Consider the following 27,952-nt stretch of genomic DNA (forward strand, 5'->3'; position numbering starts at 1 on the left):
GGAAGAAGAGATGGGACATGAAGCTTTTGGGCTTGTTGAAAAGGGAATGAATATTTGAAAACTCAGTGGTTTGTTTATTATTTCATTTATAGATAGTTTAGGTAGGTCTTGGATGCTGACATCAGAAACACTGACAGCGATAGCAAAATAAGTCCGAGTAGTTTTTTTCCCCTCAGGGGTGCCTGTAGGTATAGAATGACGTATTGTATAGAATGATATCTTGTAGAAAATCCTTTTTAATAGGCCTTCTGAAAGTTGAATTTTGACCACTAGACAGGGAGTGGCATTTAAAGACAATGCCGGGAAAAACAAATGGTGACGATTTCATTGAATACTGTAACTATCATAATTTTCTTTCTAATAATTGGGGGGAGTAACTGTCACATGTGCTATAAATATAATTTTATGTAGACAGAAACCCTCAAATATGAAAAAATCTTAAATGGGAATAAGGAATCTGTTGGAAATATGGCAGACTTGTTTCAGATGTCATTCTGTGCTAGGTATTGTCAGTTTGCTCTTAAATGAATTTTATTACAGCCCTATATTTAGAATTTTAAAATTGCACTTTCTCCTTTCTGCTCTCTGTAAGCAATAGATCAGATAAGCTTATCCAGGGCTATCTTCCTCATGGACTGAAAGGGACAGCAACCCAGGCCCATTTTTCTTTGGCAAGAAGCAAATTGTAGGTGAGATTGACAATGATGAAGTTTCCCTTCGTGCTTGCAAGGCATTTTTGTGAGAATGTTTTCCATCAAGTGTAAAAACATTACAGTTTTGGTCTTTCCATGAATTATCCCGTCTGCTTCCTCTTCTTTACCCTCACTGTATGTAAGTTTTCCTTCCTCTTCTCTCGTAAAGTTACTTCCTGTCCTTTGTCCATAACACTGTCATTTATTATTGACCTAACACCCACTTAGTGGGATGTTGCTGATACTTTCTGAATAGTCAGCTGCACAGAGAATCCATTATTTGGCTTGGAGAGCAAGCTCAGTGTTATGTAAGGCTGGAGAACAAATTTTATAGTTCCTTCCTGGCATTTTGCTGTGCGTGTGAAATATCTGAACTAAACATCCATAAACTGTTACATCCCACTTTTTCAAAAAAGACACTGAATAAATAATATGAGCCATGAGGAGGTTTTTTCTTATGGTAATAAAATTTGAAAATAAATTACATGGAACCAAATATCATGTGTAATTTAGCCTGAAATAGTTTAAAAATGTCAGAATTCTTTAAGTTCTCTCCTCCAAAGAGAAGATAATGAGGTGTGACCTCATCTTCCTCTAATGAAAAATCTTCAGGTAATCCAGTCTTAGAACCAGGATTATGATATTGGATGTGGGGTTGTTACTGGTTTTTTGACATTAAGGGAGCCAGGGAGGAGTCCTGGTGCCGTAAGAAAAGTCAGATCTCTTTTATTCCTCCATATTCCCTCTCTAGATGTGTGCAGAAGGAGCACACGTGTAACGTGAGGCAATACCTTTGAAGGACATGTGGCTCCTGCAGGAGGCCAGGGAACGTGTCCATTGGGGATAGTGTGTCCCCCCACACTGGTCACCATCTCCGTGATGTGAATTCCAGCAGCCCTGTCTGTCTGTCTGTCTGTCTGTCTGTCTGTCCAGGGCAGGTGCTTGGCTCACAGGCTGGAGCACAAGGTGGGACGTGCTTTGTACTGAGGGTGTGTGAGCAGGGTACAGGAGAGCAAAGCTGCTCATGCAGGGTTTGGCATTTAACAGGGTTGGGGAAGCAATTTTTCTGAATAAATCTGTCTTGTAAATGTGGCTAAAGAAGAACTGAAATGGGTGGTGGAGACAATTCCATGCCTTTGTGATGCTGTAATGTTAAGAAGGGAAGACATGTCTGGCACAGGAGTATGTTTCTCAAAAGCACTCTTTTCTGCTCACGCTGTCAGGGAGAGCAGCCAGGGTTCCACATGACAGAGGTTTTCTTTTTTGTAAGGCAGGTCTCACATAGCTCCTGTTAGCTTTCTGTAAAATAGCAGTGAAAGGAAACGTTTTTAAGGAATTTAAAAAAAAAGTTTTTGACCTGTTAAACTTTCAGTGTTCGTCTACTGTGGTTCTTTGTAGAGTATCATATCACCACTGAACAACAAACTGCTACAGAAGAACATGCAGAGTATTGGATTTTCAGATATGAAAACCTCTGCTGACAAGTTCTCTTTATAAACAAAAATGTCATCGTTGCTATTTTTGGCAAAAAGATGTTGTTCAGAAAAATGAAACCATTTCTGAGTAATGATAAAATGTGGGACTTCCATACCACTGAAGTCACATTTAAAATGAGTGTTTAAACAGCTTTATGAGGTCTTATTTTTGGAAGAAATCTCAAACTGAAAGGCTTTAGCAGCTTTGAGTGCCAGTTTTGTTTATTTGTTCACAGAAGTTTTTAAAGGTTGCTGTCCCTAACAATGAAGTTAAACCACAAATTCAGTCTGGAATTTTCTGCTCACCTCAAGCAGTCCAAGGCCACTTTGCTGGCAAAATATTTGATCCCATCATTCCAGGGTACCTTACTTGCTGACTTGATAGGAAGATGCTGATGATTGTGTCCTTGGCTATATTATGTTCCGGCAAGCAGAATATTTTCAAAAGAAAATAATTTATTGAAGTGGTCTTTTCTTATGTCCTGATTAATTTGTATGATGTTGTAATGACCCTTGCTTCAAGACAGGCGATAGGAACTGGTTTTATAATAGAATGATAGTCCTTCACCAAATTAAAACTTTTATAGAGTCATTGCTTCTATTTTCTGAAAATTGTATTTTTAAACTCTGAGTTAGCAAATAAAATTACTAGCAAGACTGTGTTGCTTAAAATTTAAAGAATTACTTTGGTAGAAAACCTGGAATTAGGATTTATATCACTCTCTCCTTAAAAAAAAAATGCTTCTTTATATTTTAAAGTAACTACAAGTATTTAACAAGGAGCTGCACAAACAGGGAAATTGCCTTCCCAGCTGCCATTTAAATCTCTAACCTCTTTTCCTAAGCTGAAGAGCAAACAGACTGTTTTGTCATAACATTTGAGGGCTTCAGCAGCCCTACAGGAGATAAAGATTAAAACCGGGCAGTGGTAGCTGTCAGGGCCCCCAGCTGTCAGCTCCTGCACTGGATCAGATGTCAGGATTTCAGCCGGTCACAGCATGGAGCACCAGGCTGATTCCATTTACCCCAGTATGCCAATCTGCAGTTTTTCATGGCTGAGGTATGTACTCAGCCGGCAGAGTTTTCAGATGTTCTCATTTTTGACATGGGGACATCTGTCAGAGGAGAGGGGCAGACAGATGGGAGAGGAACAGCTTCAGTCCTCTTATCCTCCTCTGTTGCTGTAACCCTGCCAGAGCCTGAGCTGTGACTGTACAATGTGTGTGCAGGAGAATGACTGTATCTGTAATTAATCAATTAACATAGTTTCAGGGTTTCCTCAGAAAGGCTGTGTGTGACGAAAGCCAGCAATGCTTTTTCTTTCATTTAAAAATGCTTACAAAATTGCAAAATCACTTTGTTGTGTATTGTAAAACAGCTATTTGATACTGTGTAGCTCATTTGAGTATTACCCAATGCAGCTTGACGTCCTATAGCATAGAAATTCTATGTAAAATCTTTAAATATTTGAGTAGTAGGGTTATCTGTCTTGTTTTCTTGTTGATGTAATGGGAATTTATAATTGTATTTTTTTTTCACAGTCCCAGAAAGATGAGATGTGTTCTTTAAAAAAATGTTTGTTTAACTCTTTTATTTCTGCAAGGTTTTATTCTTTTGTACAGTAAAATTAAGAGTATTACTAGTACAATGCATGTGAATAAGACAAATACACATACTTCTTTATTGTTTTAGAGACAAATTAAACATATTAATTTAAGGTAGATTATTAACCTAAATATTATTTCCCCTATATAGTAGGGGGGTTGGTATTTTGTGGTTATTTTTGAGGGGATGGGGGTTGTTTGGATTTTTTTTCTGGTTATTTAATATTTTTAGCAACTTTGCAGTAAGTTTGAAAGCACTACTTTTGCAGTGACCCCAAACAGACATATTAGAATGCATTGTTTATGCTGATTGATGTAAACCCTTTTTATTTTTTGGCTTTTAGGTTTATTTTTATTGACTCCTTTTTATATTTTTAGTTGTTACCATTATTAACAAATTCAGATAAACTTTACTCTTTTTATAGGTCAGTTAATACAGCTTGAAGGTGTAGCGTAGAGTTTAATATATTCATTAGTTTGTTTTAGTGGCATTTCTAATCTGGCTGGGCTTGCTGAGTGGAGAGCTTTTTGTAAAGATGTTCACATTCATCCACTACAGATGGGTGCTGCCAACTATGTGTAAATCAGGGATTTCTCTCACTCACATGCAAATGTGCCATGTGAGACTTCAACTTATCAGCCTGCTGCTGAGGAGGAGCTGGAGTTGGTTTATAGAGAGGAAGAGGTTTTTGAGGGGAGCTTTCCTGCTAGGAGGAAGAATTGGATGGAATTCGCTGTCAGGAAAAAATGAGAACTCTGCTCTTGACTAGAATATCTGGGGGAGGTGGCTCATGCTGAGATAGACAGGAGAGTGAAACTGGCTGCAGAGGGTTGTTTTTCCATGAGACATCCTGTTGTTTCAGTTTGCTCTTGCTGATTACCATCGCTTAGTGATCTTGGGTTTGTCAGGCCTCAGTGATGACTCAATTTCCCAGCTCGATTCAAAAGTTTATTCCCTCCAGGTTTCCCTCAGTCTCACAGTCTTGTGTTCCATTTTTCATAGACACAGCTCATACTGTCACTGCACTGCCTCTGCCTTTAGACAGTTGGCTCGTAATCTGCAACAGGCAGTAAAGCAAATCTGCCTGCAAACCCAGCTGTTAGAGAAAGAAAGAATGGCATTTAACAATAAAAACACAGGTAGGGTTGAATTCATTGTTTTCTAGATTGAAACAGTTTTGGCACATATAGGCTGGAGTTAGCATCCCCATTGGATCTGAAAAAGGCACTGTCAGCCTTGGAAATACTAGCAGTGTTTTTTCATTTCTGTTGCTCAACAAAGTATCATGTTTTAAAATAGCAACCGGAGTTTTTTGGAACTAGCTTGCATTTGGGAGATTCTTAAATTAATCTCTAGGAAAGTTTATTCTTTCCTAGAATGGGGTGACAATGAGATAATAAATGAAAAAGGTCATTTATTTTCAGATGTCATTAGAAAAAAATGTTGAAACCCAAGTACGTAAAATCCACAACTCAAAGGAATGAGGATATTGACCTTCCTTGCAATGCTTTAGTTACCTGAAACTCATAAAACCTAAGACCTGTCAGGTTGTGTTTTGCTCTCCTGGGCTTATGTTTAAATGTTAATGTGGCTGGTACTAAATGCTGGCTTTGAAATGATCATTGGTTTGTGAAAGGCACAGTCTTCAGTAAATATAGTATATATTTATTTCCTGAATATATAAATATTCAGGAAATACCCAAAAGTCATGCTTTGACTCAAAAAATTGTATCAACGTTGCTTATGTTTGAAGTCACCTGATTCCAAAGCAAATGAGCACCAACTCTGTGAAGGTAACATTTGTAAAATAACATTACATTGATCCAGAATGTGTCAGTCTGACATTTGTCTTTGTATCACAGTGTATTCGCTTTAGGCTTGATAGAGCTTGGATATTGATTTCCCTGCGTGTTGCCATTAGTCTTCATAGTCACATTGAATGGTGGAATAAAGTAATTAATGAAATAACCTAACTTACTTAAAACAATGACTATTTTGTAATTTTTCTCCTGTTCAGATATAATCCTTTGATAGACATGGAACCATATTTTCCTGGTTTTAAGCACATGCAGCAGGACTATGAAGTCACTCTTGAACTCGCAAGTGAAGAGACTCAAAAAACTAAAAACGTGCAAAATTCCAGGACGGGGTCTTACGGTGTCAGCATTAGAGTCCAAGGAATCGATGGACATCCTTACATAGTACTGAACAATACAGAAGGATGTTTGCCAGAAAATCCTCCTCCTCCTGGAAAAGAACAGCAGGTCATTCCTCAGACTGTAAACAAGCCAGCCACGGATTCCAATACTGCTTTTAAGTTAGAGAACAAAATCAGTGAACATACAAAATTTACTGGAACACAGCACATGCAACCCTCTATGCCTAAAAAACTGAAGATAACCAATGTGAATGAAAAGGAAAGTGGGATGCCAGACTTTAAAGATGAAACTATGAAATCCTCAAATTTGCTGAATTTTCAAAGACATCCTGAACTTTTGCAGCCTTATGATCCTGAAAAAAATAACTTGAACTTGGATAATTACCAGTCTTCTGTGTGCAGTAAATCTAAGTCTTTTGGAGATGAAAAAACTGAAGCGAAGCCTTGGATTTCCTCATCTAAAGTAGTGTCCCTACCAAAAACAAATACATACCTTGCAGAGGCAACCAAAGCAAATTCAAAAATAATACATCTCAACAGGTCAGTAGAAGATCCAAATAAGCAGCTGCAGGACTGTCCCACTAGCACAATCAGCCCCAGCGACGTGTGTGTTTCAGAGCCATTTTCACCTGCAGAAGGATCCCCCTGTGTTAGTCCCACTGCTTACCCCGAGACAAAGAGACCTAGACCAGATGTTCTTCCCTTCCGCAGGCAGGATTCAACTGGGCCAGTTTTGACTGACTCCCGAAGATCCTCGTCGTCATCAGCGACTCCCACTTCTGCAAATTCCTTGTACAGGTTTTTACTGGATGACCAAGAGTACGCCATCTACGCGGACAACGTGAACCGGCATGAGAACAGGAGATACATTCCATTCTTGCCAGGAACGGGTCGTGACATTGATACTGGTTCACTTCCAGGAGTAGATCAGCTGATTGAAAAGTTTGATAAGAAAGTTGATGCTCACAGAAGAGGCAGGTCAGGAAAAAGGAACAGAATTCACCCAGATGATCGTAAAAGATCAAGAAGCGTTGATAGTGCCTTGTCATTAGGACTTGATGTAACTTCAGATTATTTAGGTGAATTCAGTAAAAGCTTGGGTAAGTCAACTGAGCACTTGCTGAGACCATCTAAGGTTTGCCTTCACAAGCAGTTGTCCAGAGATCAAAAGTCACCTTCCAAAGAGACCAAGATTTCTGCTCGAAGTATTGGAAAACTGCAAATGCCCAGTAAAGACACCCAGAGCAGCAGTTTCAGCTCTTTGCAACACCATAAACAGAATGGAACAGATACAGAGAGTTTGGGTAGGTCAGCTACGCTCCCAGGACAGAGTAAGAGAGAGGAAGTTAAAACAGTAACTTCTACTTTGTTGTTGCCAAACCGAATTACAGTTACACCTGAATCAGGAGCCAAGAAGATTTCTGTAAAAACATGTTCATCTGTCCCTAATATACAGGTAATTTTGAATTTATTCTTTAAACTGTCCTTCGCACTCTAACATACAAAAGCTGCCATATTGTTAATTGTGTATTTTTCTAGTCTTCATTCGAACAAACTCCCATCATACAATAAATACTTCCAAACGGGATTGTTCTGGAGAACAATCTGTAAATATAATTTATTTCTGTTGTTGTAAGTATAGAAATTTGTAATTGTAAACCAAACTGATTTTGGTATGGGTGAAGGGAAATGATGAGGCTAAATAGATTCTTGTAAATGATGTTATAAAGATTCTTAAGCACAGACGAACAAAAGTAGAATATAGAAAGAGATGTATGCAAAATCAAGTTGTTTTCCTTTTTCTTTTGGTGTGGAGTATGATTTCTTATTGCAATAAGCCAAAACTCCAGTGGATCTTTCAGAACTTCAGGTCCATGGTACATAAAAGTTTTCATTAATAGGATAAAATAGAGAAGTTCAATTGTACTGTTTTTATTTACGACTCTCACAGGATTATTATCTTTTGACACTTTATCTTTCAGGCAACTCCTGATCTCTTAAAAGGCCAGCAAGATCTTGCACAGCAAACAAATGAAGAGACTGCTAAGCAGATACTTTACAATTACCTTAAGGAAGGGTCAGTAAACATATGTCACTTTTGGATAGGAGACTGTATTTTCTCAATATTTGTCTTCTGTTACATTTGAAATGTGAAACAGTAAAGTGAAAGCTATAATTAAATGAAACATCTCTTTCACAATTCTGTATCTCAGCTGTGTCCTCTAAGGCATTATCTGATCTCAAAATACCCAGGCTATCAGGACTTACATAAGGTATTGTACAGGATATGATTAAATGGATTTGAAACTTGTGAATCAGAATATGGTTTGTCTTTTAAATACATCTGGAATTAAACTTTGTATAAAATAGAGGTTATTGGAGAATTCAAATAGTACTTTATGGAAATTTAAGCCTTTGGCTTTTTTAAACAACAACAACAATGAAGTGTTATTTCCTAAGGTTTGACAGAAGCCCTCTTGTCGCTGTGCTTTTAATACTTTGTGCACCTGTAAATTGGTATTTTCTACTGATAACTTATTGAAAAGTAAAGGAAGGTTGAATTAATTAAGACTACATGATGCATTTAAATTTCTTTTCATTCCTGATATAGCAGGTTCTGGGACCTGTTTAAATGTTATTTTATGGTGCAGTAGTCAGGACTTCTAAAACCTAGAACTAAGTACTTATTTCAATATGAGTAATATATATGCTGAATATCTGCCTTTCCACAGACACAATCTTACAGAAGAGATTTGCACTTCAAGAGTTCAGTGGTCTTTTTTGTTTGGTTGGCTTTTTAGAAAACATGTGGAACACAGAATTTTAACTCTTCTCTTTAAAGATTGTAGTAAATCATAGTTAAGATAATTTCTGATTTGTTTGTATTATTTTGGGGGGGTTTTGTGGAGATTTTTATTTGTTTGGATGGTCTGAATTTGGTTTGATATTAACAAAATAGTGACTTCAATCATATCATTACTTATTTGTACTGTCTATTTCAGAAGTCCTGATAATGACGATGCAACAAAGAGGAAGGTGAATTTGGTTTTTGAGAAAATTCAGACTTTAAAGTCAAGAGCTGCTGGAAAGACGCAGGTAAAGAATTTTTAATTTGCTTGGCCTGTTTCAAAGTGGTGCAATATTAACACAGGGCCTTAAAAATCTGAATTCTCTTACTGACTTTTACTAGGCTATTCATGTAGTCCCTCAGGAATATGGCTTAATTTTGATGGTATGAGAAAGATTAAATGCTTATTGTTTATTATTTTATCATGGGTATAATTAGTAAAAATGAAAATTTTTTTCTTCATATTCTTTTCAATCTAGATTTACCTGTTCTTTTTCAGAAGGTTTTAAGTGTAGTTGCTCCCAGCACAATTAACCTTTTTAAGAAATCTCTTAGTATTTGAGAAGGAGTTTGGAGCAGTGAAGAAAAATGTTAGGTAAATTCACATAAAATTTCTTGGGTAAAGATAAAATTTATCTGCAGGGATAAGTGCTAATTTTTTGATTTCAGTGAGACTGACATAGCATGAGGGACTCATGTAGCTTTTGTTATTGATGACAGCATTATTTATTTGCAAATATGTCCTAGAAAATTACCTGGAAAAGGTATTTGAAAATCTGTCTTAACATATGGGCATGCTTTCCTCTGATGTCCATTTTGCATAATCAGTGATATCTTATTAAAATTGGCCCAAAGTACACATTATTTGATTTATATGTTGCCTAATTTGAATTTTTTTAATTTTTCTTTACATTTGTATATTTCCTGTTCATTGTCAACATGCCTTGAGCAATTACCAAGAAGTTTTATGAAAACCAAATAGTGGTTTCTTTGAAAATCTTAGCTTGGCCTGACCTATATGAAAAACCTCTGGTGAGCTCAGGCAGTTGATGCTCCTCTTTGTTAGTCTTGCCTATAGCTTTTGCTTTGGATTAAAAAAAGAAACTATTCTCAAAGAACATCTTGGCATGGGGGGAATAAATGTCTCTATTTAATTGTAGGTTTCGGATTCTTCGGCTGAAGTAAAAGCATTGGTGGAACAAAAAGCAGAACTTGAAAGGAAAGTGGAAGAGTTAGAGAAAAAACTGGATCTGGAAATTAGGGTACAGCACTTTATTGTTATAAAGCTTCTGATTATTTCAAATACACTTTCAAATAAGTGACAACTGATTCTCCAGCTGAATGGCTTTTGCTTCATATTCTTCTTAATCCAGATATACCTGTGCTTTTCCTGAAAACACTTTATTTAAAGGGTGGTTGGGGATAGCATTGCTACCCTTTGTAACAAATCTGTTCTTAGTGTTTGAGAAGGAGTTTGGAGCAGTGAATTTATTTCACATTCACAAAGCACTTCTTAGGTATCCTCTGAGGTAAATGTTAATCTGTTTTGCAGCAAGGCAGACACTGACTGAGAGAAAAACTGTTTTAATCATGTGGCTGCTGTCTATTATTTTACTTAACTTTTGGTGTACAAAATTCAGAATCAGCAAAATTCCAAAGAAGAGAGAGATGCTACACGAGCAAGTCTAAAAGATCTTCAGTTGCAGCTTGATCAAAGTATATGTGAAAAGGAAGCCTTAAAAAAGCAGCTGGAAGAAAATGAGAAGGATCTCAGACAAAACCTGGAGGAGTGAGTTAATTCTAGCAAAGTTATCATTGAAATTTATAGCTTTTCTTAAACCTTTTAGACTAAGAGTACCTGTGTCTCCAGAATGTTGATGGAACCAGACAAATGACATTTGTTACTGTAGGAAATAATTTTACCATTTTGAAAAGTCATGTCTTTAGAATATCTGGAAGGAAGAGAAAGATTGCTGAATTTATAATCTTCCTCTTAATGCAAATTGCTTTTAATATTTCATGGTCAAAATATATAGTTCAAGTCTTTGAAATGTGGAAACACTTGAATGACTAGAGTACCAGGTCTGAAATAAAATACAACAACCCACTTAAATGCCTAGTTGAAAGATCTCATTTTTATCCTGACATTTTTTTTGCCTCATTATATCCCATTCTCTTGTGGGCAGCATGGAATGTGTGTATTTTTAGTACTTGAATGAACAAATTAATATTTCTGCAAATTAAAAAAAACTCTGTCTGATTTTTACTGATGAGGCTTTTTCAAGTGAAGATGGAGCAGGAAAAACACCAGACTGAGATCAGAGATCTTCAAGACCAGCTCTCTGAGATGCATGATGAACTGGATAATGCAAAACACACGGATGAAGGGGAGAAAGAGATTCTGATTGAGGTTAGTTTCGAAGTATCAGAAGGAAGATCAGAAAAGTTGCATGAGAAGAGCAGACTGTGATACTGGTGGAAGAACTGCCTTTGCTTTTCCTCTGCTATTGATCCAAAACAATATACTCTTAGTAGGTGACCTAAGAAAGCATGTTATGATAGCAATATTAACCCTAAAAGGAATACAGAGTGTAAGTACCATTGTTTTATGGAGCAGGAGAACAGATAACTTAATGGTTAACAGGCAGGTGAGTTATCCACTATTATCAGACAATAATCTCAGTCAATTGGGAGTTGGGGTCAGAGCAGGGAAGATCAGTTTAAAGAAGATGTATATCTTACCAAAGGCAGATGAGATTCAGCTAAGAAAATTAAAAGAACTCAAAAAAGTAGTCTCTGAATTGTTGACTTTCTATTGGTAGGACCAGAGAGAGAAGGGATGAGTCTGGAGAGGAACAAGAGTTACAGGGTTTCTGTCACCTTGGAATGAAAGAGGAATTGGCTGTAGCTCTGGTTATACTAATACACTGATGATGAAATAGAGAACACAGCTTATTAAATTCGTTGATAAGGATGTGTAAGAGTATCAGTGCAGAAATATTAAAGATGTTTGCATGCCAGATCTGCTGAGTAGAATAACTACCTTGTTTTGTATGGGTGAGATTTGATGACTCTTAAATGACTGTCTTAAATCTCAGGCACTGTAATTGAAAGTTGAACATAAGTGAGGGAATATCACAAATTATGATGGTAGTACTGAAAAACATTACCTTTGAAGAAGGACTTTAATCTGAAGAGAAGTGAGGGAAGAGTCACAATGTTGCTGTAAAAGCGGTAGTGATCAATTTTTCTATGTTATGTTGAGATAGGGTGAGAAATGAGAGACTTGGCTCCAGAAATTTAAAGAAAGTATTAGTAAAAGTTTCTGTTAGTACTGCTAATTAAACAGAGGAAGATGCTGTCTGGGATGGTGATAGGATCCCTCCCATTGTAGGCTTTTAATGACAGATGGTGATGTGTGTCAGGAGTGGTTTAGATGTACTGATCTTCCTTCAATGCAGGGAAGCCTGCATTCTCTTTGAAAGTACAATTATTCACAGCTGGAGAAATACCAAATTAAGAATTCATGAAGCAGTATACATTTTTGATTGTTTCTGTAATTCTGTGTTTTTGTATGCATCCTTAGTCTTCAGTTCCACTGACTCTCCAGTTCCTTCCCAGCAATTTGGAGGGGAGAAAAGACTTCTGGGGTTACCCTGGTGGGAGGAGGAAGGGTGTGAAGACATGGACTGGGTTGGGAAGCACTTGTTTTGTCTTCAGCACTTGAAGAAGCATTTATTTATTCTTTCCAGAAGAAAAGAAAGCAAAGAATTATCACTGAGCTTGTTTCTCTTGCAACTGAGGGAAAAATGCTTTGTCTTTGTTCTTATCTATCTCATTGCTATTGAAAGCACAATGTAGGAGTGACTTCTGCATTATTTGCAGATGGCATAACATACACCATTAAAATCTTTTGATAGTTTGCAGTATCAGATATGTTGACCTATTATATAAAACATCAGCTATATGTTATACTTCAAAGAATATTAGGGTTGAGCAAATTTTTAGCTTACTCTAAAAGCTGTAGAAAATATGAAACAGTCATAATCAATCGTATGAAAGAAAGTTGTCCTTTGGGAGCTTATGTGCTTGCTTTCTGTGAGACATAAACAGAACATCCACAGGGGCTATTTGACACACAGCTGTGTTTAATTTTGGGCTTTAGGAGCTGATGCAAATGAAGCAGGATCTACAAGAAGTATTAATAGCAAAAGATCAACAAGAAGAGATTTTGAGAAAGAGAGAGAGAGAGCTCACAGCTTTGAAAGGAGCACTTAAAGAAGAGGTATCCAGCCATGACACAGAGATGGATAAACTTAAAGAGCAACATGATAAAGAATTGCTGGATCTACGACAGAGCCTGGAGAAAGCAACAGAGGTATGTAAGTGCCAACAATTTTCTTTACAGGGAAAGATCCTACTTCTCTCAGATGCTTTCAAATACTCCTATTTTCTGTATACCAAATGCTTTCAGATACTATTATTCTCTTAGCAAAATAGGCAGAGATTTAGGCTGGGAGATTCTTGGCTGATGAGAATTAAGTTTTATGTTGTACACATCTAATGTTTTGATTGTTTGTCACAGCTGAAGGTCCTTGCTTCAAGCGCTTATTTACTTGCATTTGCTTAATTGCAAACTTTGAGAGAGAATAGATGGGAGTATAGTGCAGAGAATGTCAGGGTTAAACAGAATCACCAAAACCTTGAGGATGCCCTTGAAGAGTACTTTGCCAGTCATACTGTTGAAATAACTTCTAGCAGTTTTCTGCAGTTCTTTGCAGACCACTGTTCCTACATTCAGCTCCTTGTGTCATATCCTGTTCCCTGGCTGCATTGTTCCACCTTGTTCATTCAACTTCTCAATTTCAATGTGGAGTTTTGTGGTTTATTTTGTGTCCTTTTCATTTATTGAACTTGACTTTGTTTACTGAATGGTCAAAGGAGTGTGAGCACAAGGAAACAGCAGGGGTTTGGGTGTTTTGAATCAGACAGGAAGAAAACAGAACTGAAGGAATTGCCTCTTCCAGCATCAGCAGGAAGTCTTTGTGAGAGGGAGAATGGAACAGGTTCAGATGTGCGTGTTTGTTATTGTTTTCCAAAAGATGTCCTTTGTGAATTTTTCTTTGTAGAGACAACAGGTAGGAACATACTGAAAGATTTTTTTGGTATGGGGACAGTACTGTTAAAGTGTGGAGCATTCTTTTTACAGTGACAGCTTTTTGCATCTTTTCTGTATTCCCTCATTTTATTTTTCATATGTTTGAGAAAATTTCTCCAGGCAAACTGTGCTTGACCAGTGTGTCAGAACTGTAGGCTCGGTTTTATGCTTAGAAATATCCATGCTTGTTTATGTCTGTTACTGACACTGGTCTTAGGTGGGTTGTAATTATCCTGCTGATCGTGACCTAAAACATAACACAGAACTGAGGGAAAATTAAGCTTGAAGCTGGAAAGAAGTTTCCAAAGCTTTATATGCTCTATGAGGAAAGTAGGAGCTCATGTGGAAGGTGCTGGATAGGTACTGTATGATTGAATTCCAATGAAAGAGTATCCTTTTAGAGGTTTGTTTTAAATGTGCAATTTTCTTCAGAGGCTAGAAAATTTTATAAATGCTGTTTTGTTTATGCAGCTTAGGACCTGTACTTGGAATTGTTCAGCTTTGCTTAAATATGTTGTTTCTCTTGGTTTTACATCATCATGAAGATATTTGACTTGTCTGAGCTGCATGAACTGAATTAATTTTTTTTCTTTGAGAGAAAAGTAGAACATTTAAATTATCATTTTTTATTACACAGTAATTGTAGTGACAGCTCAACCTCAATGAACCATCTTTCAAAGTTAGCGCATGGTAATTTACTGTATTTCAATTATGGAACTGTAATTACGACTGACAAGAAATGAAAGAGTAGTCTGTTTGGCATAACAATAACACAGTCTGGGAAATGGCTCTATGACTGAGTTGCTGTGGTTTAGAGATATTTATAAGTAGCATTTATTTACTTGCATGACATAGTCTATCTAATAGTAAATTTAATAGGATGTTCAAAAGTGAAATGTATTTATTTGGTCTAAGTACCAGTTCTCTTCCCATTTGAGTTGAAATTTTTGGGTTTATCTGAAGTAAAACTTCACATGTTTAATTGGAAGATGGTGGTGTGGTTTTTTTTGTTTGTTTGTTTTTTTGTTTTTTGTGGTTTTTTTTAATAATCTTGCTAGTATTTGTACTCAATGACTTCTTGAAGCACAGCATTATCTTTATGCCTGTTGGCTGAAATTAGTTGTCGAGTTTGATACATCATTTATCAAGAAAGTATAACCATTCTCTGCAGGACATTTCCTGACTGATCTGCTGTGATCATATATATATTGCTAATTATTTGGTTTATAATTAATCTGAAATGCCCAGAAGACACATGCAATTGAAGCTACTTGGCCTGTTAATTTTTTTTTTTTTTTAAATATTACTGCAAGCTGGAAAAATCTATACCTGATGGCAGGAAACAAGAAACCTACATCAAAGATTAGTAGGAAGGGCCATTCTGCTGAATTTGATGAGCAAAACAACAGTGTAAATGCTGTGATAGTGACTTGTCATATAAAAAATGTGGATATGGATGTTTGATAGATCAGGCTGTATTAGCACCTCTATGTACAAGAGTGTTTGTACTTATGTTGCTTCTAAATCATCCAGATTAGTACAATGAATAAAGGTGTTTTGTGATATATAGGCTGTTAAGGAAGTTTTTGCATGGAGAAAGGAAGTAGTTTTTATGCCAATGTTAAATCAACAGAATTTTCATCTGCTGGAGGCATCAGATAGGTTGGCAAGTAATGTGCAGTGTGTTTAGTCTGTGTGATTAGAATGCCACATAGACCTGTTTGCAAATAATGTTAGAAACATACTCAAGGTTATCTGATAGAAGAACAGAGCAGGGTTGTTTGTCATTATGATTCTGTTCTCATGCTCAATAATATGGTGCTGGTTTGGGGTTTTTTTGTTGGGTTTTTATTGTTGTCATTATCTGGTTTCTATATTTTTAATAGAGAATTTTATAGAAAGTCACAGATATTAGGGTATTATTTTTCTTTGCTGCAATTTACCTTCTAAACTTATTTTTGTGTTATGTCTTTTGCTTATGGTGGTCTCTAGATGGCTGTGACTATTCTTGACTTTTTTTCCTTGTTTATTGAGACTGAGACCAGACTATTTCCATTTGACAATAGAAAAAGCTTTACTCTTCCATAACATACCTCTGTGGGGTAACAATTGCCTTTAATTTAGTAATAAAATAAAAAATTAATGTCTTTATGATTAAGAAAAGATTTCTCCATAACTCCAAGTGTTAGAACAGAGACTAATGTGAACTGTACTCCAGTTCTTAATGTCGTAGAAAAATTTCTCTATAACACAGCAGTCCAGAATTGTACTGTTTTAACAATGAGTGCTCTGTCACTGTAGATGAAGTGCCAATGTTTCATTAAAATTTGGAAATATCTTTTGGAATATAATGCTGCAGGTAAAAGGTTGTAGCATATTGCAACTAGTACTGTTCAAATTCCACTGAAATTGTATCAACTCAGGAGGGCAGTTGCAAACTGCACAGCACTTCAAATTTACATCTGTATTTAGAGAAGGGGTCTGAACAAATGATGTTGTTCTGAAAAAGCTGTAATCTTCCTGTTAGGAAGAGGCTTATCTAAGCCTGACCTTAACTGATTTATTTGGCATATCATATGTCTGACCACTTTTATCTGTCTCAGAATGATAAAACAGACACTCAGTTTAGAGCTGATTAATTTATCAACACATTTAAGAATGCAATGAAGCTGGTGATCACATTACCATTAACATGTGTCTGTGTTACATATGATTGTTTTGATTAAAGAGGAGAAGGAATTTTACCAGAGCAAAGGTAGGAACAGCAAAAGACAGTGGTTGCCTTCCGCACATGTTATGAACTAAAATGGTCCTCCTTTAAGATAAGAAAAAAATATAATTTTATAACATAATCTCTGGGTATTATATATGAGAAGAAATTTTGGGTTTGTTTTTTTCCCATCGTGTTAATTTAAGTGAGTCTAGCACAAACTGTAAAGACCTTTGAAATGCAAAGTAACTATTGAACCTTTTTCTACTTAACCTGATAATATGATGTGTCTTCCTCAAAGCTAATAAAAATCTCCCATATAGAGCAGAAACTTAAAAATTGGCTAAAGCATTACAGATGATACTGAGATATATACTCTGTATGCCATTTTGTAGAAATGGCTTGGAATTCATAGCTGAAATGTGAAATGAAACATAATTAAATCTAGTATGTTCTGAGAACCTATTTTGGATAATGCTGTACAGTGAACAGTGGTTATCCAGGTTACCTGGGGAAAAGTGAAGATGTAAGTGTGGAGCATTGCAAAGTCACTTTGGTACTTTAAGTGGTTTAATGTATGTAACTGTAAAATTATACATGATCTGGAAAAAGCCCAATAGGATCTGGCTACCTCGTTCTGCTCTGAGGTGAAATCTCAGGGCTATAATAAATCATGTTAAAACCCCGTGGTCTTGACAGCAATAAAAGAAACAAATGATATAGTAAGAATTACTTGGAAAACATTGTTATGTGCTCTTATCCATACATCCATAACTCATCTCAATCTGCATTCTGAATTCTGTGTCTGAGGCTGGTATGTTCACCTCAAGCAAGATACACAACAATTGAAAAAGATTTAGAGTAGGTGATCTAGGATTTGAAATGCCACTTGTGGGTATTTTCTTTTCTCTGCCTGTCTGAGGCAGCTTTTGCCATGTTGAAATAACACTTTTTTGTTTCAGTTCTAGAAGCTGATTGGTAACTGATCCAAACTGTGTACAGAGTCAAATGGTGGAGTGACTGGTCCAAGTCACTGTTTCATCTTTTATGACCTAACCCCTCTCCCCCTTTCATTTTCTGCTCTCTTTTACCAGCCTTTTAAAAGCCTGGTAAGATTCTGATTGATTTTCAGTATGGTACAAACACAGATGGAGTAGGGGAAAGAGAGGGAGGGTACACAGACAGAAGTGTGATGGTGGAAGGAAAGCTGCAGACACTCCTTAAAGAGGTATCATTATTGGTAACACCAATTTTAGAACCATATATGAAAAATCTGGGGGACAGATTGGATTTGTTTTGCTGGTTGTGTCTGTTCTGGGCATGGAAAGGAAATTGGTAATAGCATCATGCATGTTTTCAGGACCCATTTAATGAAGTAACAAACAAATTATGGAATATTAGTGTTGTCAACAAGAAAATAAAATGTACCTCTAAAGCATTCTGAATATGTAACTTGGTGACTGTGTCTTTAAGTTCCACCTTCTCTAGTCCTTCATTTCTGTGCAGTTTAGTCCTCCATTTATTTGGTGGGTACATTGGTGGGTATGGGTGCAGACAGTACAATGAAACTACAGCTGAGTGGGTTTTATACTGTATCTAGAGTCAAGAAAGCTTCTCAGCAAAACTGTCTGGGAAAGTTGTGTTTGAATTGGATTGGACCACATCTATAGGATTAAAAAAATCCTAATCCTGTTTATCTGTAAAGGTCGTTTAACTATTGTGGACCTTCCCCTGCTACTAGGACTATTTCAGTAGGTCTGGGTTGGGAAAGGGGGGTTGTTTGTGTGATTTTTCATTTTCTTTGTTTCTAAAGCTTGGCAAGAGCTTGTACAGCCAGGTACTTCTTTAGTGCCATCAGGAGGATCTCTAATCCTTGTTAGTAGAAGCCACTTTATGTATTCAGGTGATTGGTCTCGTGACAGTATGTTTGTTTGTGTATGTATGGGAAGTGTTTGACTCTGTCAAACAGCAGGGAACAACGTGAACACAGAGTTAGTTAATATTTTACTCCAGTCTATCCAGCAACTTCTGACCTTCAAAAGACTGTTAGTATAAGCCAATCTGAGTATGTCATGATACATAGCCAGGGGGATAATATAACATTGATGCAGGTACTGGTTAAGAGGTTAATACTTTCCTGGCCCTGGATTTTATAACTTATATAAACATTAGGTCATTCCTAAATTGGAAAATTTTGTTTAACATGCTGTGTGTAAAAGAGGGCTTCATTCTCAGTCTTCAAATATAAGTATTTAAATCTTTCATTACATCTCATAAATTAAAAGCTAAATAGTTTTGGGAGTAATATTAAGGACATGGTAGCATTTCAAGCAGTGAAAATGACCTTGTAAGAAAACAAATCTTTTCTCTAAACTGTCACCAGTGAACTTTTAACGAGTTAGTAGAGTGGCTCTAGCTGAAATTAAATGGGAGACCAGTCTGACTCGCTTGTAAATTTGTGCACTTGCTTACTGAATAATCTCTTGAAGTACAGCAGAAAATTTAAGCTGGTTACAGTGTACCTTGCTAAGAGAGGAAAAAAACCACTGACCCCTTTTAATAGGTAACTAAAATTTGTTAACTTCTAAAGACACAGCCACGTGTTAAAGTTGGCGAGGCCTTCGTTTGGGATGATGGGAAGAATTAATATAGTGTCAGATAAAAAAACAGTAAGTGCAGCCATTTAGGGTTTTTTTTCCAGAAGTTTTGTTGGTTTTGTTGTTACTTTTTTTTGGGAGAGTAGATAAGATGGGTTGGGTGGGTTGGTAGCCTAACAGCCCATTTTTAAGGAATTTTCATACTCCTTTTGTAGAGATATGAGATTTAATTATCCATGCTGTCCTATGGTTACTCTATTATCATTCCAAGGCTTCCAACTGCTTTAAGAAATAGTGTCTGAGGTCAGAAGATTTGCCTAAAGGTAAACAGTGGATAAAAATGCCAGAACTACAAGCACAGGTTACAAGCAGAAATAAAGACCTGTTATTTGCATTCATGAACTTTGAAAACAAGATGACTGTAGCTGAATAATACTGATTTCAGAAGCTCCCCTTACAGAAGAGCTAATAATGATTACAATTAAATAGTTGTCCCTATGTGGAGATTCACTGTGTTTGTCTTTTTCAGTCTTTGGGTGTAGAATTGTTTGGGGTTTTTTTCTGTCTTTGGAAATCACCTGCGCATTACATAAGGAAATCAGCATCTAGTTTTATTTAAACTATTTTTTTTATATACAAAAAGAAGAAGAAAAGACAATAGAAAGATATTTGGAATCTCCATCACTGCTACCTGTGGGGGTCGGCAGAGCCCCAGCTGCTTTGCCCTGGAGGGAGCCAAGCTGAGGAGTTAAGAAAGAATTTCGCAACTTCACACAGAGCCCCTAAGACAAAGACAAACCTCCCAGCCACGGCGACCTGTCTGGAGACCCACAAGACCCCTCGTGAACTTATGCAGATCTGTTACAATTGATTGGTTCTGTACCCTTTTCCTCCCACCCTGGTGTCCCATAAAAACCCCTGGGTTTCCTCTGGTCAGCAGAGGTTCCTCGTCCCTGGACCCTTTCGCTGGTACCTTTGCAATAAAGTACCACCTGCGGAAATTCCACACGAGACCTCTCTCTCTCTCTTTCTACGGCCGGCTAAAACGGGCAAACTCACAAGGTCATGAGCTAAGAGCACTGAGCTGAAATCACTGAGCTGCTGAAAAATCACTGCTCTGCCCGCTGCTGAGAAGCCCCTCTGCCAGCTGAGGAGCGCCCTGACCCCCCAAGGAGCAGTTTCTAGCGAGACATCCTTTGGGGTGGCTGTGGCTCTCTGGGTCCCAAGCGGCAGACCCCATCCACCAGCTGGAATAGCTACCCTCTCTGGATCATCTGAGAGAGCTGGGTAAATATGAATCCCTGAAATCACATGAAGCTTCTTACATGTAGTTCAAGAAGTTAAACTAGTCCAGCATCAACCTAAAAAGGTGGCCCATGGGTCTTCAGAGCTGGTTTCAACAGCCAGTCTCTTGATACTTGAAGTGTTCTAAACCAGGAATGGAATGAAGTGAGCAGCGTCACCAGTTCCCTTTTTCAGAAGATTTTGGAAGATTATCCTGTCATTTACTTAGATTGCACAATTATGAACATTAAAAAAAAAAAAAAAAATCTGTTACTTCATTAAAAAGCTCCAGTTTGTGCTCCAGATCATTTTGAATGGAGATTCAAAGTATGGCTGTTAAAGAACAGTTAATTGGTTGAAATAGTTTTCACAAAATAACAGAATCAATTAGGTTGGGAAAGGCCTCTGAGATTATTGAGTCCACCCTGTGACCGAACGCCACGGTGTCAGCTGGACCATGGCACCAAGTGCCACATCCAGTCTTTCTTTAAACACCTTCAGGGATGGGGATTCCACCACCTTCCTGGGCAGCCAGTTCCAGTGTCTAATCACGATGGCTGAGAAGAAATTCTTCCTAATGTCAAACCTGAACCTCCCCAGGTGCAGCTTGAGGCCACGTCCTCCCGTCCTGTCGCTGTTCCTGGGAGAAGAGACCGACCCGCGCCCACTCCATCCTCCTGTCAGGGAATTGTAGAGAGCGATAAGGTCACCCCTGAGCCTCCTGTTCTCCAGGCTGAGTGCCCCAGCTCCCTGAGCCACTCCTCATCAGACTTACGGTCCAGACCCTTCCCCAGCTCTGCTGCCTGGACCTGCTCCAGCCCCTCAATGTCCTTACTGGATTAGGGAGCCCAAAGCTGGACATGCAATTCCTGATATTCAGTTGAACTGGATTCTGAAAAGAAATTTTGAAAGTTTTTTGAAGAATTTACTGACTTTTGCCAGAGAAACATTGGATTTAGCCAAAATTTAATGTTTATAATACATGGCAAATGAGATAATTAACTTCCACACTCTTTAAGTCTTCCTTTATTTTGTAAAAGGATTCCAAGGATCCCATAGTGCGTAGTCACTGCCAAAGGGGAGTTTCACCAGATAAAACACTGAAGTCAGCCAAAAGTATTTTTTAATGATCAGTTACACAACCTCTCTCATGTCTTTGCCAGTGTTGAGGGTGTGGTAAAAAAAAAACAACAGGTGTGGAGCCACAGAATATTTTCTGCATTCCTATCCAAAAGTATTTTTTTCTGTATTCAGGTTGAAACTGAATATTTCGTTTGCATCTCAAGGACCTTGATGGGTGTTCTGTCCAGTTTCTTTGGGTTTACACAATAATGAGTGGTGGGAAAGATGTTGATGCCTTTCACTCTATCTGTTCACTGCTTGCAAAAAAGTTCAGGGTAGAATACTGTATAAATATATTTACTTTACTGAGATTTCTGCAGCAAAGCTGTTGGAGCAGTATTTATTGTTTTATTTTAACTTGGTCTTGACTAAGTTTAGTATGTTTAAAAATACTTCTGGACACATATACAAGGACAAGAAGCCAAGCTTTATTAGATTAATTTCTTGTTAGGGAAAACATCTGAAAGGAGCAAGATGGAAGGTGAGGCAAATGTATTTTACTGCTGATGTTCCCTTATGTTCCACAGGCCTAGAGCTGAAAGCCAAATGCCACATGCATATAAACTCCAGCAGCTGTGACAACTAGACCTATGCTAGGTAAAACTTTATAGATCAGCTGTACATACCAAACGAAACAATACACACACATATTTGTATGTAAATCTATAGGTGCGTGTGCATGCATTTGCTCACTTTCTTCTCATCTGTTAAGAGTTAAATGGAGCTTGTACATACTATTAAAAATGTCTTCTGGATGAAGAATTATAGACTTTTTTTTTTTTTCACAGACTTAATTCCTTTTCTCAACATAGCTGCCATCTTCTAAATAATGTTATTCCCTGTTTTAACTATAGGAAAGTAAGAGGTAGAGAGATTGGTGTTGAGAGGATCCTTCACTTGTGCACGTCCAAACTAAAGTACCTAAGTTAACACTGTTAGTCATTATCAAGTCCTTGAGATATGCAGAGTACAATTTTTGCTGACTTTAGTTGCAACTGTGCACTCAAATGTATGGAACCCAAACCTCAGCGTCTCAAACATCAGGGAAGTTAAGGATCATGTAGTTATTGATCCTCTGGAAAGATTTGGCTGAGTGACTTGCCTCGGGAGGTCTTTGGCTGAGACAACAACAGACTCCAGATTCTCTAAGGCTGCTTTGGGTACCTTAGCTGTGAAACTGTACTTTCTCTTTATTGCCTCACTCATTTCTGCTGTAAACTCTTAACTACTCAAGCTCATTGACTAATCCTTTAAGCTTTAGTATTAAAATGTATGAGACCTATTAAAAAGTCAGTGGTTATTGAACACCATGGATTATTTTCTGCCATGTATAATCTATTTTTGTGGTCCAGCAACTGTTGTGGTGGGGTTTTTTTGGGTTTTTTTTGGTGTATTTTTCTTTTAGGATTTGATAACTTGTTTTATTTGGTTTGAGTCCACTGCTGGACTAATAAGCAAAGTTACTGTATGTGTACTGTGGCACAATGTCAACACAGAATGCAGAAGCTCATCTTCAGTCAGTCACAGAGGACTTTGTATTGTGGGAACTTCTCTGTAAATCTGTGTTTTCCTTCTTTTAGAGAAGCTTCTTTTTCTTCATTCTCAGCTTTTTCCAGCAATTTGCAACCCATTTTCAGCTCCTTCTCCCTAATCTCTGTAGCTTAGTTTTGCTGATAAGACTCAGACAGTCTTAATCAGGAGTTTAAACATGATCAAATTCGAGAAAGTATAATAAAATATTCAGTGGATTCAAAGGTAATGAATAAGAAGGTGATATGAGTGTGGTTAAGAAGTCTTCAAATGATGTGGTTATTAAGAGAGATATTGTTCCTTCAGAGAGTGAGATGAATATCTGAATGTAGAGACTAGTCATTTGGAATGTCTAGTCCAAATGTAGGGACTAGAAGGCACTGAATGTCCTGGGAGACAGAGCAAGGACAGGCAGATTGAGAGGAAAGACAAAATCAATGCAAGTTCATAAGCATAATAAGCAAAACGGTATAGGGTATTTACTTACATAAATTTAATTCTGTAATACAATACAGTAAATAGTAACAGTAAGAAGTTGGTTTACTAAAGCATGCTGCCACAACTAGTAAGTGAGACTAAAAAGAAATAAACATTCTCTCTATCATAGGGAAGAAACGGCAAAATTGAATTCCCATATATTAATTTTAAGATCCAAAAGAGCTCACTTCAATTCTTGATAAAATTGTCTCCCTCTCCTCCTGTTTTTTGAGGGCCTTGAATTTTTGCAGAGGTGTTTTGGTTTTTTTCCCCCTTAATATGGCAAATATGTCTGAATATCCAGTATTTCATTCCAGGTTTTGTTGACAAGAATCTTGTTTAACCAGTTTTGTCTGTTTTGTGCTCTGTATGTTTATGTGCATAATCTCCTTTAAACTTCCTGAAGAGACTGATCCACAATTCTTTGAACTGAAGTTCTTATATTAACAATGTCTGTTAATGTTTTATATTCAACTTAAATCATCACTTTGTGACCTTCACCTAGTTCTGTTACCATGGGTTAAATTATATAAACTTGGTTAAAGTAATTGCTAAAACTTTTCCAACGCCCCCAAATAAATCTAAAGGATTTATGAATGGGCACCAACAGGAGTCATTAATTGATGTCGTATCATTAAGCCTTGAGGACCATTAGTTAACTCACACTGTTTATGTGCAGCACCATTACAAACAGGTCACTTGTGGACTGAGGGAAATGGATCCACAGCACAATCTCTTCCTGTCTGGCTTTTTCCTCATTTGTACTTACTACACCTTCAGTGTTCAGTTTTCCTCTTTCTTTCATCCTCATCACTCTAACCCACAACTGAATGCTCTTGCAAACAGCCTTCAACTTCTTTTTTTGAGTGTGTGAGCCAGTTCCTGAAATTTCAGTGAAAATATGCATCCTTGCTCATGCAGGCAGAACCCCAGAGATTACTCCTGGCTGCTGGCAAATACTGTTAGACAGTTTAAACTGTCCTCATTGTTGCCACTTTCAGTTTTAGCCTATGAAGACAGCAATTGCCATTCAGTCTTTATCAACATACACAGTAATTTCACTGTCATTTCAATGCAGAGGTTTTCATATCTTCTGTGTTTTGTTAGGTAAATTCTCTGCAGAGTATAGTGAGCCATGTCTAATGACAATGTTAAACTGTACCAATGTTAAATTGTACCCGTCTGTGAGCAGTCAGCCTGCTGGCTGTGTGGGGCTGCTGGAGCACACTGCCCGTGTGCAGGGGCTCCATAGGCAAAGGACACACCAACCCTTTGTGCGTCAGCAGTGGTGTGTGTGGTTTGATGCCTGCTGGCCTGAACCTTATGTAAGGGTTCAATATATGGACAGGCATCTCTCTCCACCAGGTTCTCCTCTAATGGTGTTGCTACAAGGTCTGTCAGAACTGCATTTCAGTGCTTGTGTGCATTGTGTCTGCTCTCCAGTGGTCCCTAGGCTTTTTGCTGTCATGTTCACCAAGAGCAGGCCCAGAGGGGAGGTACAAGGTCATGTGGGGTGCCAGAGAAGACTAACAGTGGAGAATACAAGGCAAGAGCTGTGGAGACTTTTGATACCTTAACTTTCTCTGGTAATATGCTATAGGATATGGCACACATTGCCAAAAGCTCTTATAATCCAGAAACTTCATTTGTGCCAGTGAAGAAGCTCTGCATGAAATTCTCAGTACTCTAGGGAAAAATTAATATAAGCTTTTTTCTGTCTAAATCCAGCTGTGTAATTTGACTCCTGGAGAAGTGATGCTGTGTGTACTTTTTCTTACACAAGGAACATCTAAACTGTATTTGTATGGTTTGACTTTGTTTAAACTTCACTATCAAATTGAAGATACTTTTGGATTGTTTTGTCTAGTGTCCTCCTGAATGATATCCTCAGGGTGGTCTTCCATGCCTTATGTGTGTAGTCCAGTTGTTTAAGGTAAACTGATAAGACAGATACTCTTGTGTTTCTTTTCAGTCTTGTCTGAAACAAGTTGAAAAGATGTTGAAACAATGTGTACAGTGAAACCACACTGAGAAGAAAATTCCTTGTACTCTCCCCAGAATATAAGTAAGAAAAATGTTCACTCTCCAGCTACAATACAGTGCGGCTCCCTATAAACCAAGAGAGTTTTTTACCATCTTGAAAAAGGATGTGTGTATAAAAGAAAGGAATTTTATCCTTAACATGTTAGAGAATTTGTTTGGGCAGGTGTAACCCTTGTGATGATGCCAAGGTTATTAGAGACCTGTGAAAATCTGCTGGCTGTGTGCTGGTCACTCAATCAGCTGTAACTTTAGGAAGGTTTTGTTTATATATCCAATTTATTTCCAAGATTTTAAATTAGATTAATAAAAACAATAGTCACAACTTGCCCTTTACACTTCTCTACATTATACATGTATTCACCTAACTTCTTGCTCCTTACTGAAATATGTAGTGGAAAAGGAGAGCAAATAATAGTTTAATGTTAGGGTCTGTATCCTAAGACACTTAAAACAAAAAGCAGGCTGGAGCAGATCTCTAGATATGATGGCATCAGTGTAATCTGAACTTAATTTTGAACCTCTTCGGTTAAATCATATATATAGATATAGATAGATATTACTTCTGTGTTTATTTATGTATATGGATCTCTCTGGGGGGTGGTTGTTGGGTTGTTTGCTTTTGTGCATGTGTTTATCCATGTGTAAGTAAATACTGCTTCCTCTGTTGGGAAAGTAGAGCAAACCATGGTAGATGTAGTGGAATCTCCAGGTCTGATGTGGGTCTACTGCAGTCCTCTCTTACTGTGCAGCCCCATGTAGGCAGTTGGATGAAAAAGAACAGACAAATCAACATTCCTTTCCCTGAACTCCCCAGCATGCCTCAGCTGCTTTCACTCAGCTCCAGAAAGGAGAAATGAGACTAAAAGGAGCCACTGGTGGAGTGCTTGCTAATTAGTAACTTTGCTGCATGCAGAAAGCAAAAATTAAAGGAATATATAAATGCTATTGAAATTTCAGTATGTGAAAATTTAAAGCATCGACAGAGATTTTTTCAGAGCTTTTAACTAGTCATGTACTAAGAAGAACAAGTTTTTTCAGGATTTTCAAAAGACCAGAACTTGTCAGCCTGCTTATGCTGCCAGTTTTTGTATAATAAGTTCATTGACCCTGTAGACAGTCTGAGTGTTTTCTGAGTTACCGCTTTATCTAATTTGCATGATTTTAAAGCTGTTGCTTGCTAGAAAACAGTCTAGTGAGGGCACTCTTTGTAAACACCCTTTTATATAACTTTGCTTATTCCTTTTGGGAAAGGAGAGGGGAAGATCAGAAGCAACAATCAAAAATAGCATAAATGAAAAGTGATTTTCATGCTTTCATAAAATATTTCACAAAATAGTTTCTGAGTAGTTTGATAGGATTTCTTTTGTTTTCACCCTAATAAACACAATTTCACATGCAAAAAATGTGCTTCAGTAATGAATGTGTAATTATGTATTGTTACCAGATAATGTAGAGGCCAACGGTGTAAATGGATTTGAGAAGGATTAGAGAAATTAATGGATGGTACATTCATGGAAGAAAACCAGTGAGAGCTGGGAGTGTATAATGATGAAAGGCTTACCCCATAGTTGCTCTTCCTCTTTTTGCCTGTAAGCATCAGCCATGGCCATGAGAGAAAATCCTGGTCTAGATTGATTCCTATATTTGTTCTGATGTTCTTGCTGTTTAAGTTCTTGGTGTAGAAGACAGTGAGGCTGCACTAAAGAACCAGATTTGTACAGAGTATTGTTTTGTATCAGCCCCTGAAGGCCCAGAAGCAAGAACCACCCATTATATCTTGGGTTCTTTTATGTTCTTTGTAGGGAATTCTGAATGAGAAGTCAGTGAAGAGCAAAGATTAAATCCTTCCTGCTCTTTACAGAATTAAATGTTTATGAGTGCATACCTGGTCTGAGTAACAAGAGTATGAATAGTATTACAATATAGACAGATACTTCCACTTATGCTTCCCACAGCAAATGGTAGGGTGTTTTACAGGCTAAGTGGTAAGGTGATGAAAAGTAACATGCTGCAGTCAGCTGCCCTGTAAAAAACAAGCCGAAAATCCAGTGCCACAAGCTGTGATGCATTGTTCATTATTATAATTTGTGTTTGTACCATGTATTGATTTGAGTTTCTGAAAAAAACAATTCTGTTTGAATACAAGTTGAACTCAGTATTCAATACAAGTTGAACCACCACTGTTTATTTAGTGTCTAGATTTCTTTGTATTATCTGTCATTTATTCAGCAGCCCCACTGATAGTTGCATGGA

General features: G+C 37.4%; 1 protein-coding gene across 2 annotated transcripts in view; it reads left to right on the forward strand.

Moving 5' to 3' along the window:
• The first annotated feature begins 5,794 nt into the window (after positions 1-5,794).
• CGNL1 (cingulin like 1) overlaps positions 5,795-27,952 on the forward strand; it is a 40,254-nt gene continuing 18,096 nt past the window's right edge. For both annotated transcript variants that reach the window (XM_066328515.1, XM_066328516.1), the window contains exons 1-7: positions 5,795-7,386; positions 7,913-8,007; positions 8,933-9,026; positions 9,939-10,040; positions 10,419-10,567; positions 11,053-11,188; positions 12,944-13,156. In XM_066328515.1, the coding sequence (XP_066184612.1) occupies positions 5,809-7,386; positions 7,913-8,007; positions 8,933-9,026; positions 9,939-10,040; positions 10,419-10,567; positions 11,053-11,188; positions 12,944-13,156 (2,367 nt within the window). In that variant the 5' untranslated portion in view covers positions 5,795-5,808. The remainder of the gene's footprint in view (positions 7,387-7,912; positions 8,008-8,932; positions 9,027-9,938; positions 10,041-10,418; positions 10,568-11,052; positions 11,189-12,943; positions 13,157-27,952) is intronic.

Source organism: Sylvia atricapilla, chromosome 13 (genome assembly GCF_009819655.1).
Source record: "Sylvia atricapilla isolate bSylAtr1 chromosome 13, bSylAtr1.pri, whole genome shotgun sequence".
Classification (NCBI taxonomy): Eukaryota; Metazoa; Chordata; class Aves; order Passeriformes; family Sylviidae; genus Sylvia; species Sylvia atricapilla.